The sequence below is a fragment of the Thamnophis sirtalis genome, unplaced genomic scaffold, assembly GCF_051295495.1.
Source record: "Thamnophis sirtalis isolate CommonGarterSnake01/CBP01778 unplaced genomic scaffold, rThaSir2_p1.2 scaffold_6, whole genome shotgun sequence".
In the NCBI taxonomy this organism is placed as follows: Eukaryota; Metazoa; Chordata; class Lepidosauria; order Squamata; family Natricidae; genus Thamnophis; species Thamnophis sirtalis.
Genome location: NW_028261386.1, coordinates 77,820,162 through 77,839,851, shown reverse-complemented (window position 1 = coordinate 77,839,851; position 19,690 = coordinate 77,820,162). Strand labels below are relative to the sequence as shown.

The following is a 19,690-nucleotide window of genomic DNA, read 5'->3' as shown; positions in this document are numbered from 1 at the left end:
GGCCTGTTTCTGACCTCCAGAAAGTCTCCAGAGCCCGAGGGAAGCAGTTTTTGCCCTCCCGGAGGCTCAAAAAAACCTCCAGAGCCTGAGGAGGGTGAAAAATGTCATCGTCCCGCCACCATGGTGTAGGAGGCCTATTTGGCCACACCCACCATGGCCACACCCACCCAGCAGTGAACCCGTTGTTGGAATTTTTTAAGCCCACCCCTGATAAAAAGTAATATTCCTGGAGCAGAAGAAACTGGCCATTTAAGAAATGCTTGATAAGAACCTTATTTTATTTTCTGTGATTAAGGACCAAAGTAAAGTAGCCACGATTCCCAGGTTTGTAATCAAACATTCATCAAATCAGTGCACAAAGTGAACGCCAAATTTTTTTCTCTCTCTGCTGTTGAGCAATTTCAGATGTTTGGTGAAACGTAAAATGTGACAAGGTACTTGCCAAGTTTTTTGTTCTTTTCCAGACAATTTTTCTTTCTTTCTTTGCTCTTAATTGGGCAGATCGATTGCCCAGTTCATCAGTATTGCCAAGAGAGTTTCTATTCTGCAGTTGAATAATTTTCTGTTGCGAGGAACTTTCTCCTTTCAGTTTACTGAACTTTATAGTTTTGTTGATGTGTATTGGGCTGAACTGAGTAGTTCTTTGACTGGTTCCGGATCAGTTATTTTGAAAAGGGCAAATTAGGGCATTATCCTTCTTGAAAATTTAGTATTTCAGCCATAATGTTCCTGTTGCAGAAAACTGTCCTAGACCTCTCCTAATCCCTATTGACCTGAGAATAGTTTTCACAGAATATTAAACCTGATGCTCGTGTTTGATATGTAGGCAAAAAACTGTTCTGGATTTGAACCTGAATGTTATCCCAGAAAGAAAAAAAATGTGGTCATGGGGATGCCACAATAGTCATAAGTGTGAAAAATGGTCACATTTTTCAGTGCTGTTGTAACTTTGAATGGTCATTAAGTGAACTGTTGTAAATCTTGCTGATCATATTAGTGAATCATAGACCACAGACTGGAGACTAAAACATATGAAGAATGGTTGCAGGAACTGGGTATGTCTAGTTTAATGAAAAGAAAGACTAGGAGAGACATGATAGTAGTGTTCCAATATCTCAGGGGTTGCCACAAAGAAGAGGGAGTCAAACTATTCTCCAAGGCACCTAAGGGTAGAACAAGAAGCAATGGTAGAAACTAATCAAGGAGAGAAGCAACTTAGAACTGAGGAGAAATTTCCTGACAGTTAGAACAATTAACAATTAATCAGTGGAACAGCTTGCCTCCAGAAGTTGTGAATGCTCCAACACTGGAAGTCTTTAAGAAGATGTTGGATAGCCATTTGTCTGAAATGGTATAGGGTTTCCTGACTAGGCAGGGGTTGGACTAGAAGACCACCAAGGACCCTTCCAACTCTGCTTTGTATTGTATTGTTTTATATTGACTATTGTGTTGTAAAGAGATGTAGCGTATCGATTTGTGCATAAGTAACTTGAAATTTTATTGCAGAATTAATATAGAAGCTCGCAAATCTCCAAAGTTATCACGAGCTGCTCAGGAGATATCACGATCTCCCAGATTGCCAATAAGGAAGCCCTCGATAGGATCACCTAGCTTAACTCGTAGAGAATTTCCTTTGGAAGACATCATTCAGGTACCTCATAGCCACCTATCTACGTATTTGCTTACTTACCAGCATTATATCAGCCGAGAGTCCATTGGAGTTGGGTGGCTGATAAATTAAAATGTTCTTCAAGAATGCTTAAGATTCTGGACTAATAGTGGGGAGACTGAAGTTCTATCCTTTCATAAACATGGATGCTGGTTGGATGACTTTGGTTCAGTCACACTTTCTCTGGGCTAGACTTGGAAGTCAAAATTGTATCAATCAATCAGCTCAGACTGGCCCAATATGGTAAATTAGTCAATCATCTTCAATGAAGAATGCTGCATCCCATAAAAATGTTCCTTGTTTTGAGCTACGTCACAGCAGCTGAAACTTCCATTTAGATAATGGTTCTAATCCAATATCTGATTTAATAGGACTTCACTTTCAGTTTCATAGGGTGGCTTGAGACAAGCCACTGTTCCTCAGTGGCCCCACATATATTCTGGATATAATAATGCCAATCAATCTTATAGAGCTGATTGAAATAATTAAAACAATTAACAACTGAAAGGCCACACACACAACCTAGGACCACGTAAGTACTATGCATAGAACAGCCCAGTGCACACATTTTGGAGAGAGAGAAGTTCGCTGAAGATAGGCTCCACTAGGAGTCCAAACACTTGGAAGAATAAATCTCTGATTCCAGTGACTGATTCAGATTGGATCCTGATTAAAATAATGTTTATAAACGCTCTAAAATTATTATTTTTTAATGAGCTTCTTTTTCTTATGTCTTTTCATTGCAGCACAGTTATCTTGCTCAGGTCACATCAAATATCTGGGGAACCAAATTTAAAATAGTAGGCTTGGCTGCGTTCCTACCAACCAATCTCGGCGCAGGTAAAATTTAATCTTGAACTTTACCTTCATTTCAGTTTCTTCCTAACCAGATATGCATACAGCAGTTTCTTTTTAGGAAAAACACACACATTTTTTGTGTAGAAATACTAAAAGTGTAACTAATGGAGCAGACAACAAAAACATTTTAGAATAGAAATGTCTGGTTGCATTAAAAATTGATAGTGATGTTGTCCAGATGTACTTTGTCAGGCTTGCAGGTCTGACAAGGGATTTGTCAAGTTCTGTCTTGTCTGTGGTTTGATGCCAGTTGCTATATCTCGGCAGGAAGGGAGCATTCCCATAATCATACGTTAGGTGATGAAGTTACTATGAATAGATTTTCACTGTAGTTATTTGGGGAGATGGCTAGTCTTGTAAATCAGTGGTCTCCAACCTTGGCAACTTTAAGACCTGTGGACTTCAACTCCCAGAGTTCCTCAGCCAGCAAAGCTGGCTGAGGAACTCTGGGAGTTGAAGTCCACAAGTCTTAAAGTTGCCAAGGTTGGAGACTACTGTTGTAAATGATCTGAAATGATTCTTCAAAATCTCTAGAGGCTTCTGGGTAACGCTTCAGTTCCTATTGAATTATTCACAGGTCCACATCACCCAAATCAGAAGTGCAATGATTGTTAATTCATTAAGTCTCTGTATGGCCTAAAGGGTTCAATTTTTGTTTTCAACTTTGCATTTTTGGTTTCTATTTCCTCCCTCTTTGGTCATCCTTTCTGCAGTCATCTATAAAACCAGCCTGTTGCATCTTCAGCCAAGGCAAATGACCATTTATCTCCCAGAAGTGCGGAAGATTTCTACTGATTATATCAACCTACCTGTTTTCAATCCCAATGTTTTTAGTGAAGATGAAGATGATTTGCCAGGTGAGATTTAACTTGAATACTTATAGTTCCTTTACAGAGTACGCAAACTATGATTCTGCTGGAAATAAAGAGCTCAGGATACACAATTATCTTAACCTGATTTAAAGCATGTATAAGGACAATCATAAAGAGACATTGTGAGCATACTCCTTGCTTTGGAGTTTGCAACAAGGCCATGGACTCCAAAATTGATTATCTATTTTAGTGCTTCCATCAGGGACTTAACAGATCCTAAGAAGCCTTTACGGAATCCCGACCAGTGCAGATAATTCCTCCCTCTACCAACCTCCTCCATTATATTGCTTATTGAGCTGAGAGATCTGATGAAGGCTGTGAGATGGAAGGGCCTCAAGAGCTGGATGATATTGTACAAGGCATCTATCAATTATGGAATTTGACAGAACTTGAATTCTTGGCAGTGTCCAAGACTTTGTCGGTTCTTTCTAGTTTGTCTTCCCAAGATCCTATGAGGAATAAAGCTGGAGATATGCTAAAGAAGTCTCATGGAGCTTCTAGTTCTTATAATGTTCTGAATAGCAACATTAAGAACTAACCCAAGGGGACAAAGAAAGTTTGGCAGTCTATACATGTAAACAAGAAAGCATAAATAAAAGCTAATCTATGTATTATGTAGGCATGCTGTTAATTAATTGACTTGGTTATTAGTTATGCATAAACTAGGATTCCAATGAGATCTCCCCATTGCTAATTAAGACTTTTGGGAACTTAACAGCCATTTTAGGAACTGGGAATTTAATCATCTCCATTAGGATTACATCATTTACGAATTTGCAAATTTTCTGAGGCTAGGTTTTAATATGATTTGCAATCACAATTACTCAGGCCTGAGAAAGATAATAGCATTTCTTAATGATAAAATAAATATGCCTTAATTAAATATTATTCCTGCCAAATTATCCGGAGATTAAGCAACAACAATATTGACAGGAACTTTTAGAGATTTGTATGTTCATCTTATTTTTTCATGCCCAGGTTTTAGGAGGACAGATGATATCTTGATTTTATAGAAAGAAATATTTACATGCTGTGTAAATTGGATACCCATCATTTCAAGTTATTGAAGACCTCATCAACATGCAACTGAAACTAGAAAGAAAAAAAAAATCAGAATTTTTTCTTCAAATTATATTCAAATGTCTTTAATGGTAGCATTTATTCATTTCTAGTACAACTCTATTCTTTAAAGATTGTTGAGTTTAAAGTGGTGGATAGGTACATTTAAAATCTTCAAGTTATATTATTACTGTGTTTTCATAATTGCTTGGCTCTAATTATATAAATTAAAATTTAATATATGACTATTCACTTTGTTAAATTTACATCAAAGAGCCTAATTTTACCTAAATAGATTATCTGGTTTCATACCAGCCTGGTCTGTAAATCTTGATTCTTTAGTCACGTAAGCATTTATTCAGGAGTTGGCTTATTTGGCAGATGGCTCACAAACATGATTTAGTTTCTTTATTAGACAAATGGAAGTCTTAAACACATAGATTTGTCCACGACAGCACATAGAAATCAAAGCCTTTATGGATGTCTGTAGTCTAAGGTTTGAATACTAGGAAGTTAGTTCCTATGTTTATGAGTTGTTAAATAGTTAGCCATTCTTTTATGACTTTGGGGAGAAGGTATATTGTTTTATTGGCATAATGGTTCATTGGAGCCTGGAAACTACTCATTTCTAGTCAAATTCCTCATCTTTAGTCATGCTATAAAAGAACAGTAGGTGATTGTTAATAAGGATTTATTTATATTCAAGTCTAACCTTCTGCTTGGGGCAAATTCACATTATCCTTTTTTAACCAGTTAGTTAGCACCAAGGTTTAGCAGAATTTCAGTCAATCAAGATTCACTTTAGACCATATTTGTTGTGATTAGGGGTAAAAATGCTTTGCAGGACGAATGCAAAAGCATATTTGATAATTATTTGATTTGCTCCTCTTGACAAGACAATACCACACACATGCATTTGTTTGAGTAACAATGAAAATTAAAAGGGGGAGTAAGTCAAAGTATTTGCTAAGTGGTTGATTAGCAAAATGAATTATAGAGATGACAATAACCAATTTTGTTGTATTTATTTTGTACAATGACAATAAAGGCTATACTACAAGGATAAGAGATCCTGTAAACCAGGAGTGTCAAACTCGTGGCATCACGTTGTCGTCACGTAATGTATCACAACTTTCCCCTTTGCTAAACTGGGGTGGGCATGGTCAGCACGTGACACATCCAGCCCATGGGCCATGAGTTTGACACCACTGTTGTAAACTATACTTTAAATCTGATTCTATAAGTCTAATGTATCTATTGAAAACAAACATTTCAATGCCATAATATAATACAATGTGTTTTTTATGACAGTGACTGGAGCATCAGGAGTTCCTGAGAACAATCCACCTTGCACCGTAAACATCCCAATTGCTCCTATTCATAGTTCAGCACAAGCAATGTCACCAACTCAGAGCATAGGGTTGGTGCAGTCTTTGCTAGCTAATCAAAATGTGCAACTGGATGTCCTCGCAAATCAGACAACAGCTGTGGCAACAGCAGACCACGTGGCTGATAATGCAGTCCATTATCCAATCCCAAGCAGATACTCTAACCCTGGCCAAGTGATCTTTGGAGGAGTAGAAATGGGACGTATCCTCCAGGTCCCTCCTCAGTTACCCTTGCCACCCCAGAATGCCATCCAGATGGCAATTGTGGACCACAGAGATGGGGACAGAGACCACGAACACCTCCAAAAAGCTAAGGCTCTGCGCCCCATCCCCCAGGTGGCTGAAGGAGACACAGCTGTCTTCAGCACTGCCCAAGAAATTCAACTGAACAAAATAAACCCTCCCCCTCCATACCCTGGAACCATACCTGCGGCTCCTACCACAGCGCCTCCACCACCGCCACCTCCTCCAGTACCTCCACAACCTCCGGTAGATCTCTGTTTGAAAAAAGGTGATTTCTCACTCTACTCAGCAGCCCATTACCAGACCCCTCTTGGCTATGAGAGAATCACCACTTTCGACAGCAGTGGGAATGTCGAGGAGGTGTGCCGCCCTCGAACACGGATGGTGTGTGCCCAGAATACGTACACTCTGCCCGGGCCAGGCAGTTCTGCCACTTTACGGATTACTTCATCAGAGAAGAAGATTCAGCAGCCATGCACTAGCGCCACCTTGAACAGGCTCACAGTTCCGCGTTACTCCATTCCAACAGGGGATCCACCCCCTTATCCAGAGATTGCAGCCCAGCTAGCTCAAGGCCGGAGCATCACACAGAGGTTGGACAATAGCATCATCCATGCTACACTGCGGAGAAATAGTAGGGAAGCAGCCCTGAAAATGGCTCAGTTGGTGGACAGCCAGAGAGCCACGTTGCAGTTCCCACTGAAACTGAAGAGCAATGTTGTGGGAGCTCAGTACCAGCAGCGAGTGCCAACTGCCCTGTACACATGCAGCCAGTGCAGCAGTAACACGAACAATGGCACCAGCAACACAAACAATGGAAATGGGAACATCAGTAATATCAACGCAAGCAGCGGCACATCAGGCCTCAGCACTATGAGACCTGATGTAACCACAGGGAGCAGCTCTCAGCACAATTCAGTCATTGCACACTCAGCCAGTACATCGCCTTTGGCCTCCCAATCCTCTTACAATTTACTCAACCCACTTGACAATTCTCGGGAGCGGACCGATTACGTAAACTCTGCCTTCATGGAGGATGAGGCTCTTTCTCAGCACTGCCCTGTGGAGAAATCAGCACGCCACATCCCTGTAGCCATGGCAGAACCTAACATCGCTGTAAAAAGGCCACCTCCCTATCAGTGGGAACCTATGGTGAGCGAGGAGATATGGGTTCCTCAAGAAAGGACAGCTCATAGTACTTTGCCCAATCCTGGTAAATCCAACCCTCTAGTCATTGGCCAAGCTCAACATTTGGATATATCCCGAGCAACCTTTGTTTCTCCCAAATCTCCAACCAGTCCCACTGCCACTTTCCAGATGAGTTATGGTGTTGGAGCACCATATTTGGGAAATTATAGTATCCCTCCTCCTCCACTTCCTCCTCTTCAAGGAATGCAGGTCCCCTGTTCTCCCAAAGAAGCTCTGGCCTCATCCCAAATGGTACAACAGGAACCATCTGTTGTTCTTCAGCCAGCCTATCCTTCAAACCTCTCCTATTGCCCTTTGCCTCCCATGTATCCTGGAAATAGTACTTGTTCAAGTTTACAGCTGCCACCAATGGCCTTGCATCCATGGAATTCCTATAGCACATGCCCACCTTCTGTCCAGAATACCCAGAACATTCTGCCACCCAAGGCGCTTCTTGTGGTGGACAAATCTATTATGTCTCCACCACCAGTAGAGCCTACGGGTCATGTGGGCTCTGATGTGATGGCAGAGACAGCAGATAACTTCCAAGAAGTGCTCTCCTTGACCGAAAGTCCCATTTCTCAGAGGACAGACAAGTTTGGAAAGAAGAATCGCAAGCGCCTGGATAGCCGGGCGGATGAAGGAAATATGCAGGCTATCACAGAGGGAAAAGTCAAAAAGGAGGCCAGGACCACATTGACTGACTTCAATTCCCTAATAGCCAGCCCAAGACTGGGCAGGGAGAAGAAGAAGCTCAAGAGTCAGAAAGATCAGCTGAAGTCAAAAAAGATGAACAAGATGAACGAATTTCAGGACAGCTCAGAAAGTGAGCCCGAATTGTTTATTAGCGGGGATGAACTGATGAATCAGAGCCAAGGGAGTAAAAAGGGGTGGAAAACTAAAAGGAACTTGAGGACAGCCAGTGAACTGGATGAATTTAAATGTCGGAAAGCAAATGAGAAGGAAGATGGGCGGCTGGGAAACCAGGGCTTTGTCTATGTGATGGCGAATAAACAGCCTTTGTGGAATGAGGCAACCCAGGTCTATCAGCTGGACTTTGGAGGGAGGGTGACTCAAGAATCCGCAAAGAATTTCCAGATTGAGCTGGAAGGAAGACAGGTAAGCTAACCAAGAGAAAATGGAAAACCTTTTTTTGTTTAACATGTATGTCAAGGCAAGTTTCATATGATTGGTCTTGAACAGTTCACCTATTTCCTTGCAAAGAATGACACGCACAAACGCTCACATGCACACATCATAGATATACTGCTGATACTAGAGTGAGATTTGTACCAGAAGTTAGACATGAGTTTAAGTATTGATGGGAATAAGTGTGGAACATGGCTAAGGAAACTCTAGCTCTTTAAGATGTTACTGTACCTCAACTTCAGATATTTCTCATGATTAGCCTTGCTAATTAAGGCTACTAAAAGTTATAGTTGGAGACCACAAATTTCCCACTTTTACAGTTCTTGAGATACCTGCAATTTTTGGGTATCCTGAAAGGCTTGTAACTATGTAAAAATAAATCTGTTTTGTTCCAGGAAGAGAGTGGAAGGTAAGATAACTGCTTATTTTTCCCTGGATATTTGCAATAATAAATATTACCAAGCCAAATGATTTGAAACTCGTATGGTCTGTGTGTAATATCACACTGAAATGATAAGCATTGGGAGGAATTTGGACATCTCTTACATTATCATACCATAAACACAAATGACATGAATCATGTAATTTGCTTCATTCATGTCATATTTATTGATAATATTGCATATTTATTGCTGCTCCCCTCTAAAGAGCAACCTTTCTCCCCCAGTAAGTAGATTAAAATAACAAAACATCCTCACATGCACAAACAGACCCTCATAGGAGCAAGTCAATTACAAAGGAAACTATGATTATTGAGCAATATTAAACAACCAATCACAACCCATAATGGTGACTCCCAGTTTACACTTTATCTCCTTCCAGGAGTCTCTTTAAAAAGCCAATTGTCTACAGCTTTCCTATAACTCAACAGGACACAAGATGTGACTGATGCAAATTGCATAATTTACATAGTGAAGGCTTGACACCAGTCTGGCATATAAACATTTCTTTTACAAAACAACAACAGTGTGAACAGAAGTGTTAAAAAGAAAGCGTATGATATGAAATTCTGACTGTTGTTTTTCTTCACTTATAAGAGCTTCTGTATTACGTACTTTTAAGTAATAGAACTTACCTAAACACGGACACAAAGTGGTTTTCAACATTAAGCCAGTGTTTTGTTTTCTAAAAAGAGAGAAATCATAATCTCTGGTTTTTAAAATGAGTTCCACACTCGACTGAAATAAGACACTTTATTGTAAATTGCTTCAAGATTTAAAATGAAAACAAATGAGTATAAATAAAATGACTAACACAGTTTGGTTGACTTTGGGTTAATGTGGTATGGGAATCCTGCTATTGTTCCACTTCCCGATATGTAGAATTCAACTCCCAGAATTCTTAGCACAAGGTCACATTGACTGGGGAATTCTGGGAACTGAAATCCACAATCTGGAGATTGGTGAACACTGTTTTATGATTTAGCAGTGTGTGCAAGTTCAATGTTGACATAATCCGTAAGTAGGCCATGGTTTAATCCAGAATAGTTGTTTGAATCCATTGAAGAACCTAATGCTCCTATGACTGCCGTTCTCTTTGAAAGTCTTAGCAATGTTAGTAGAACTTTATTCCAAGGCAGCTGGATGATTTGAGCCAATAACTTTTTCTCAGCCCAATAGTGTTGTTGGGGGTGGGGGGTGGTGTTGAGAATAAGAGGAGAAGGAAGGAACATTAGGTATGTTTGCTGCCTCAAGTTACTTATAAACCAGGTAAGGCAGAACAACAATCTAATAAATAAACATAAATATAATTCTTGGTAGAAGGCAAAGGATTGTGAGCTCCTTCCTTTAACTTTCTATTCATCTGTTTTATTATTTACTCTTTCTCTTCAGCCGCTAATTTTATTCTTCTCCTCCTCTTCCCCTCCCCCAATCTTTCAGGTCATGCAGTTTGGACGGATTGATGGCAATGCCTATATCTTGGACTTTCAATATCCATTTTCAGCAGTGCAGGCCTTTGCAGTAGCTTTGGCTAATGTGACTCAGCGCCTGAAATGAAAAGAGAAAAAAAAAAAACAGCCTAGAGAGGATTACAAAAAATAAAATAAAATAAAAATCCACCCCACCCAATGGAGCTTTCTCGTAAGGGCCAGCCCAGGAAATGTCAGGGTGGAAGTCTAGTAGTGTTGTGCAAAGGAATCTGAGAGGAAAGGTGGAAATGCAACTGGAAAAGTCTACAAGTGCCCGAAGGAGGGCATCAACTTTAAAACATTTGGGGGAAACGGGGTGAGGACCCTTTTGGTTTGGGGTTAAATTTATTTGAATCAATATTTTGCTGATTTTTCGGAGCAAGGGAAGGATGAGATCTATTTGGTATTATGCTGGGAAAATGTGGCTTTTGACTTGTGATGGTTCTTCTGTGTTTGCTGCAAAAAATAGCTAATGTAAGATGATAGAGGGATTTTAAAGATTGCCCTCCCTCCCCCCTCCCTCCCTTCCTTCCTTCCTCCCCAACCCCCTCCCTCCCTCCCTCCCTCCCTCCCTCCTTCCTTCCTTCCTTCCTTTCTTTCCCGCTGTTTTGTTCTTTCTAAAACAGAGAAATCATGGCCCCTCATTTTAGACTTGTTGGTATTTACATCAATTATAACAGCAAAAAAAAAAAAAAAAGAACGAGAAGGTTATAATATACTTGAAGACATGTGTTTCTTCCCAGATAGCTGAGCTCTGTAGGCATTATGGGGATTTGTTGGAAATCCATATCTAATTTCTAAAATATTCTTCAAAAGAAAAGCTATTACTTTGGGGGTAGTTTGAAAATGATGCTGTGTTGAAGAAGCTAGTGATTTTTCTCCCCCCACTTCCTTTTCATTGTGATCTGTGATCTGGATTATGAGTCTGTACCAGACAGTAAAAACTAGGGGGTGGGAGGGGGGAGGCCAGGGAATGAGGCATGCAGATACATGTTGTTTTGAAATATTTGTATTGATTTTTGTATGAATGTAGGATACATATGACTTGGTGTGGCATTTAAGTAAGAGCTACATCTTCTGGTCCTCACTTAACAATGATGTTTACAAACTAAATAAATAAAAATGTAACTTTTGAGCAATTGGAGTTCCACAACATTGTAATACTAATCCAGAAGACTACTGGCAAAAACTGGAACACTTTTTGTGAATTATAGGCAACAGGTTAGATTGGTGTCTTGAGCAAACCCAAATCGGATCAGGGTCCAGCATTTGGACTGGGGTTAGGTACATTTAGCAAAGATTAGCTAAGGGTAGCTAGATTTAGCTACATTTGGCTAAGATTTAAGAATGGACACACATAAGCAAACTGTAGAAAGGGATCATCTTAAAGTTTCACTGGGGGAAATTAAGCTGAGATAATTAACAATCCAAACAATATTGTTATTACTATTGAACTTATTATGGGCAAAACTTGATATCTAACAGGATAAGATCAAAGCTAGTGTATTACACTGGAGTAAATTTCCTCTTCTTTTGCTATTCTTGCCGTATGAATTCCACTAAGGATGGCTGCTAAATTGTAAATCAGAAGGTTCCTGGTTTATATCCAGCTGAATCTGTGGTGGTTGAAAAATAAAACCAGAGTTGGAGAAAACTTCCCTTTTCTCTGTTTTTCCAATTTGAATATGACCATTTGGCAATAAATTGGAGTGACAGTGCCCCAATAAATTATTTGAAAATCAAAGCAGAGGGAGAATGTAATAGTATTTTTATTTAACTTTGGATAGCGAGAGATATTATTTCTCCTTGATAAATTGTCTATAATGTGTCAAAACCTATGACAGATGTTCCAAAAGAGATGGTTTTAAGAGGGGTGGTGGTGTATGCATGTCTGTTTTATGAACTTATTAGATTTCTATTTTCTTGGCTTTGAGTGTGCAAATCAAAATAGCTTCCATGAAATGCTGCAGATTTCAGGAAAACAACATTGTTTTTCTTGTTGGTAACTTATGCAGAAGGTTTATCTAGAAGGAAAAGCATACAGCAACCAGTTTGGTCATAAATAATCCAAATGTTATGTCCCATATTTCCCACAACTAGAAATTTTTTAAATTGCACACTTGTAGCATAAGTACATAAGTAGACTTCTTTTATTATTTAGTAGAAACAAATTCTATTAACAAAGGAATAAGTAGGGGATGGGTAATTTGGAGGAGCTGAAATTGCTGTTCACTTTTTGCATTATCCCTGGCTTCTGCAGCTTCATCCACAATTATTTCCATTTTAGAATGAAAAGGCTTAAAGTTGCAAAAATAATAGTTCTATACTAAAGGGGCATTTCTTAGGATGTTGCATTGTCTATTTAATGCGACCACATGGGATGATGATCACAGAACACAAAAGTATAAATTGGTAGCTTCCCATGTTGTACTTTTCAGCCCTAGACAATCATAGTATTTGCAAATTCCTTGGGGGAAAGGTATTTGAGGATGGGGGGGGGGAATAAGCATATTCCTTTATTGGAACCATTCATCAGGCAAAGAAGCAGAACAAAAATGTTATCTAGTCCCCATACAGTGAATTCAAAGCATCCCCAACCTTTGCTTTCCCTGCAAGATACAGGCCATGTACCAACAGCTTTGCCCTCCTCCCTTTCTTGTTTAGAATTTCCTGTCCAAAGGTAATTGGCTTTTCTTGGCTTGGAACTAAAGGTATTTAGGCTCAGACTCTCCCTTCTTCTTGACCCAGAGGAACATTTGCCCATTTCCTCTTTCTGCTACAGGTCCCTGGTGAAAGGGATCCTCTAATTCTGGGAAGCAGCTCTTTGGGACCCAAGAGTAGCTGCATTCTTTGAGCAAAACATCCAAAGAGATAACTTTATTGAAGAATAAAGGTTTCACCTGCTCAGTGTTATGTCTCAAGTTGTTCAAAGCTCAGAAGTAAGTCTGATAAAAGAAAGAAATGAATGAAACAGCAACTCTGGTTCTGACCAATCAAGAGGATTTATGTCTTTTCTAAAAGCTACATTTTTGTTAGATGCCTTGTAGATCAGATGATGGTTGTTATTGGACAAGAGATTTTCCATCAGGCTTCTTAGTCATATAAAAAATATTTTAGAATGCAGCTCTTGCTATATCCACCAGACACCATTTTATGATATCTGATGTAGAAAGTCTATCTTTTTAAATTCATAACTGAATAACACCAATTGCAAAGCACACATTTTATTAATAGGAAAATACCATCTTGGCAACAAGTTTTGGTGCAAGAACAATTTTGTTTCTTGAACACTGGATCCTCCCCTGCTATTTGGGGGAGAATAAGTCAGTCCTCATAAACAATATAGAGCAGTGATGGTGAACGTTTTAGGCACTGAGTGCCCAAATTGCGCATGTGTGCCCAAACTGCAAGCTGCAGGTGCATGCTCCCCCCCCCATATGCAGCAGAGACCCGAAGACCAGCTGGCCAGCAGGAGACACGAGCACATGCGTAGCAAAGACCCAAAACAGCTGGGGAGATGGTGCACGTGCCACCTCTGACATGCGTGCCATAGGTTCACCATCACTGATATAGAGGTTAGACAGAAACCTGTCGTGTATCCAACACTATTGGAATCCAAATCATATCAATCAGTAAGCAGGACTAGCAGTTAAGAATGAAAGACCTGATCGAATAGGAGTTGGAAAGCTGCAGAATTCATTTCCTTGCTGTCCTCCACCACTCTCATTTGTTGGATCCTTACTCAGTTCTAATTCCAGAGGAGAGATGGGTAACTTTTGATGACTTGAACAGATTAAAAATAAGATGGAAAAAGCTTTGATAGGGCAGAGATGCAGTGACATTGAAAGAGATTCTCAGAGATTTTTGATCCACGTACATGAAATGCATTATGCCTAAAACGAGTTACATACTGTTTTGTTTTAATTGTCCTAAACAATCAGACTCCTCTTTTTTGGCTATTTGCACATTTTGGGAGCGCCACCCCAAAAAATAAAATTGATTTCTTCTGCTCAGCCATCTTCCTTTAGCAAACTGCTGCAATTTTCTATTTTCCAATTAGCGTAAATAGCTTTTTTTCCTAGTAGATCTTTCCATGTCTAAATATTCTCCATCTAAGGCAGTGTCTCCCAACCTAATCAGTTTTATGATATGTGGAATTCAAGAATTCTCCAATAAACATGCTGGCTGGGGATTTCTTGGTACTGAAGTTCACACATCTTAAAGTTGCCAAGGTATAGAAATAATGATTTTGCCCCTGAAGAAGTTGCTGAGAAAGATTTAACAACTGACATTTGCAGTAAAGTTTGGCATTATATTTTGAGACTATTTTGAACACCCTCTCATTTGGATTTACTAATAATGGCCATTCCCCTCTAAGAAATCTCTTCAGCATTGCTGCATTTGGATAATGCCTCCAACACTCCATGGTTTGAAGAAATGCCTAATGAACAAATATAATTACAGTATATTTTGGTTTACAGTGTAAAATTGAGGATTTAGGCCTAAAAGAAACTCTTAATTGGAAAAGTTTTTATTTATATAAAGCTTGATAATGTATATATTATTTTATATGCTGCTCCATTTCTGAAGGCTCTTGAATATCTTGACTTGTGGGATTTGGTATTATATACTTTTCATCATGGAAACCTATAGCTTCATACAAAATACAACAAATACACTGCTCAGAGCCCTTCTCTGAGGGAGATGGATGGTTTAGAAATAGGATGGAGACAGACAGACAGATAGACAGACACAAAACCCAGAGACAAGAACTGGCATGTTCAGAGCTTTTGTCAGCATTTGATATTAATTAATTTCCAGCCATTTTGATCGTTTGCAGCATCTTTAGCTTCATCCTGAGAGACATTAATAATCTTAAGATCTTCCTTAAATGTTTGGCACTAGGTTTTCCAAGGCTGGCTTTGTTTCATCTTTCCTCATGGAGATATCCAATGTGCAATTTTTGGATGCCAGTCTTTAGACATGACTAAGATATGACCAGCAAATTAGATTTGACATTCATTCACAGTACTTGATAAGTGTTCTAAATCTGATCTTGGATACTACATAACTTATAGTAGCCACTTGTTAATGTCCCACAGTAATTTTGAACTAGGATCACCCTTAGGGCTTATAGGAAGGACAAAATCTAGTTAGTCAGACTTACAGTGCTACTTGAAATGATGCCATGGATAAATAAGACCATTAGGACTTAATGAATGACAAAAGGGCTCACCAGACTACTTTGTTTTAACTAAATAATGAGTCCTGAACATCTTAACTATGATCCAATCTAATTTCTGGAAACCCCGAACTCCCATCCCAAATGAATAAAGAAAAGCAAATGCAGGAATGTTAAGTGTTCTATGAGTTGATGTTTAAGAAAGAAAACCAAAAACAACAATGACTGCAAAATAAATTATTAACAGTAATGGTTTGACACTACATATAAAGTAGCTGAAAAGGAACACAGGTTTATACAAGGCATTCCATTTTTTTATTGGACTGATACAAGCCTTATAATTTCTTTTTAACTCTATCTAATATTATTTCCTCCACTTTATTTTGTCTAGTGGATAAGGCACCAGATTGGAAACCAGGAGACTGTGAGTTTTAGTCTTGTATGAGGCATGAAAGCCGGCTGGGTGACTTAGGGCCAGTCACACATTCTCACAGTCCAACTCTCCTCACAGAGTTGTTATGGGGAAAATAGAAGGAGGAAGGAATATTAGATATGTTTGCCATCTTGGGTTATTTATACAAATAATAAAGGCGGGGTTAAAAAAGCTGAAAAATATCTTTTTCATATATTTTATATAGTATTTATACATTTCCATGAGAATATAGAATCTTGAGTTTTACCACAAATATTTTATTGGAAGGAAGTCTTTTGAAAATGTACAAAAATTAGAAGTATTTTGGTGCGATTGTTTTTGTTGTGTTTGTGAAACTGGAAAGACCAAATAACTTAAACTTAAAATGGAGTATTGGTAAAGAAATACTATAGTAGAGGAGATCCTTCAGCACTAAGCTTAACTCTTAGGCATCTTTGAGTAACTTTGGTAGTTCTATGCACCACTGGATTCAAAACTTTATTCAAAATTAAGTGATTTTGAGTCATTTTATTTATAGTAATGAGTTATGGTAGTGTTACAATAAAACCTCTCATCAGATTGACTAGCAAGCTGGCTCGGTACATTTTGAAGGCACTTGACACAAACATTAATACCTCTAAGCATGGCTGAATAAAATCCTGCCTAGATAATAATCTTATGCTGTACTATGTGGATTTTGAATAAGAAAGGATACACATAAAGTATAAAATAAATAAATCCTGCCCCCTTCAGAGAAAGTATTTGTAATATCCTGCACCGGTAAAATATACATTAAGACTTGTGGCCTTTGCTTGTTCCTTCTTTGATAATCAAGACCTGCATATACAAGATATTCTTTGGGATTTTGGGGCCTTTAAACTTGATTGAATCATTCCAGCAGTGAGATAATTATCAAGCATGCAATTAATGGTCACCTTTGCCAATTACCTAGGGAGATTTAGGCATAATGTAACATGCCTGCATGGTTGGCCATTGCTCATTTTCTCTATCAAGATTTTTTCCACTATTTATGTAAATATAAACCTTTGTTGGCTAATCTTTTAATGGCATGGCAGGTAATCATAGACAAGTGAAGCAGCAGAGTATTTTGTCTGTTCTGTTCACAGTGTTTGGTTGCACACATTAAAAAAAACCCAGCTCTCATATGTATCTATAAATTTAAAGAAAGAAAATAACATCAGAATCAGTTTTTGTATTAGGTGACTACTGTGAGAGAAAGGAATACGATAGACAAGAGAAATGGTTGTTAGCTTCCAACCATTCTTCTGTTCCTTCCAGCTTTTTAGGACCAATGTACTACTACAATTGTCTTTCCTGCTTGTAGCAAAACTTCTATCCAGCGGGCACTCAAAACTAAGAAGCAGCCAGTGAAATTCAGCTGATGGTCCCTGCTTGTTATAGCGATAGAGCTAGTTAGAAATTCAATGGTGTAACAAGAATTTTTCAAGTCAAATGTTTAAAAATACAATTGGAAAAACTGAACCATTAAAACAGGTAATTTTAATGACAGCTTTCCATGTTGCAGTTGTGGGTCTTTATTGCCTACTATTTCCAAATAATACAGGAGTACAGAGGGAATAGAATCTGATTCAGGTCTAAATATAGATACAGTTTGAGTTTTCTAAACAAATACATTATATGCAACTGACCCCTGACTGAAATATATTGAAGAGTTAGGAGGCTCTTCAAATTATCCTCTCTCTCTCTCTCTTGCTCTCTTTCTCTCTCTCCACTTTGTGTCCACCCTCTCCCCAGATTTGTTCTTCCCCTCTTCTTTGTGGTGAAGAATTTTTAAAACTTGCTGTTCTCTGTAGATACAACTTTTGTATTACAGAAATGCATGGGGATATAGTTTGGTTGACGCACTGTGGTCTTTATTGAAAAATGCATTTGTTAATAAAAATGCATAATTCGGGTACTTTAATTTTGATAAATGTTTTTGAATTTATCTGCTTTGTTTCTTTTTGTGTTGTTATTTGAGGAAGAGGAGTTTTGTGGGTTTTTTTCTTTGTTTTGCTTCATCTTGGGGTTCAGTTTTCTCCATGTTTTTACAAAAGTATGTGCTTGGATAATGTAAGTTTCTTAAACATGCGTAACTTGCATGAAACTCTCAGTTCTGCAGAGAAATCGATACATTTCTCTGATTGCTGCACCTATGATATTTTTAATGGCCCTTTGAAATAATTGGTTCATTTTTTGAAAAAAAACTTCCATTCAGATCTGATTTTCATTGTAATTATGAACTGTGCCCTGATTTGCCTCTCCTGTTATGTGCTCTGTGTAATAGATTGTGGAGAAGGTACCTAGAAAGCATTAAGTGGTTTCCCTTCAATAATGTGATTTGTTCCAACTTTTGACTGTCTACATGATTGAGATTGGATTGGTGGCCCTAATATCCTTGATGATTTGAAACTGTAAGAATTGTCCAGGTGTTGCTTATTAAATTTTTTGCAAGCTAGAGAATCTCTGATGTGGTTTTGCCTCTTATTGAGCAACTTATCTTCATCTTCCAATGCTTTAAGTTGGACTGAAAAGTTTGAATATTTATACTAGCTAATTACTCCTAATGACTTAAATGGACTTCCATGGCCCATTCTAACCTCCCCGCTGGTCAGACATAATGACACTCCTGCAAAATTTCAACTTAGAAATTTTATAATGATAATTTGTCATAATCAAATTTTGGATAACAGCCAGTTTCCTTCTCTTACAGAGAGTTGTAACCCCGCAAATTCTTAGCTCCTAAGCCAATATTAATTCTATATTCCTTCTTTTAAAATCAGGTTTAATGTCAAGGAATTGAAACTTGACACCTACTCCTAAAAAATCAATAGCAAGCAAAGGATCACTTTGTATGTTTTGTTTGTGATATAAAAAGCCCTAACACAAATGCTGACTTTATTTGATTTTCTCACCAAAAATAGGACCAAGAAGGGAATCCAATCCTGAATTAAATCTAAGAATATCGCAAAAAGCCCAAATAATAAATATGAAAAGTGAAAGTATTTGTGATGGACTTGGACAAAGAGATTCCTTGTTTCCAAATTTCAACATGTTCAAATAATATCGCAATTTCTTCAAAACGTATTTGCAATGGGTATTGTTCAAAAGAGGCAAATTATTGTATAATTCAAGCATATCTAAGACTACAATTTCAAAAAAAACTTGTAAGTAATAATAAACATTTTCTTTCAGGACTTGTCAGAAGTAAAACTTCTAGAAACTATTCTAAGGGAAAAATAATATTTTTTGTAGCAGATTTTCTTTCTAAGTAAGTTTTGTTATAACTAAACTCCAACATTTCTACGCCATTGCAATCAAACAAAGACTCTTGGCAACTGGCATTGAAAAGATGGCAGTTAAGAATATCTATGAAAAAAACAAAACTAATAAAGCAATACAAAAATAAATACTATGCAATATTATAAAAAAGATAAGATGGATTACAGGTAATTCTTGACTTAACAATTTAGTAACCGAAATTACAACAGCGCTGAAAAAAAAGTGATTTTTTTTTCACACTTATGACCCTTGCAGCATCACCATAGCCATGTGATTTACATTCGGATGCTTGCAACTGACACATTTATAATGGTTGCGGTGTCCTGGAGTTATGTGATCACTACCTGCAACCTTCTAACAAGCAAAGTGAATGGGAGGAAAACCAGATTCACTTAACAACCATGTTACTAATTTAAGAACTGCAGTGATTCACTTCACAAATGTGTCAAGAACAGTCG

General features: G+C 38.2%; 1 protein-coding gene across 1 annotated transcript in view; it reads left to right on the top strand.

Annotated features, from left to right (window-relative positions):
• The window catches only part of TULP4 (TUB like protein 4), a 64,471-nt gene extending 52,997 nt beyond the window's left edge, over window positions 1-11,474 (top strand). Inside the window, exons 10-14 of the mRNA XM_014057588.2 lie at window positions 1,507-1,651; window positions 2,416-2,509; window positions 3,241-3,384; window positions 5,770-8,396; window positions 10,307-11,474. Coding sequence (XP_013913063.2) covers window positions 1,507-1,651; window positions 2,416-2,509; window positions 3,241-3,384; window positions 5,770-8,396; window positions 10,307-10,423 — 3,127 coding nt within the window. The 3' untranslated portion in view covers window positions 10,424-11,474. The remainder of the gene's footprint in view (window positions 1-1,506; window positions 1,652-2,415; window positions 2,510-3,240; window positions 3,385-5,769; window positions 8,397-10,306) is intronic.
• The last annotated feature ends 8,216 nt before the right edge of the window (window positions 11,475-19,690 follow it).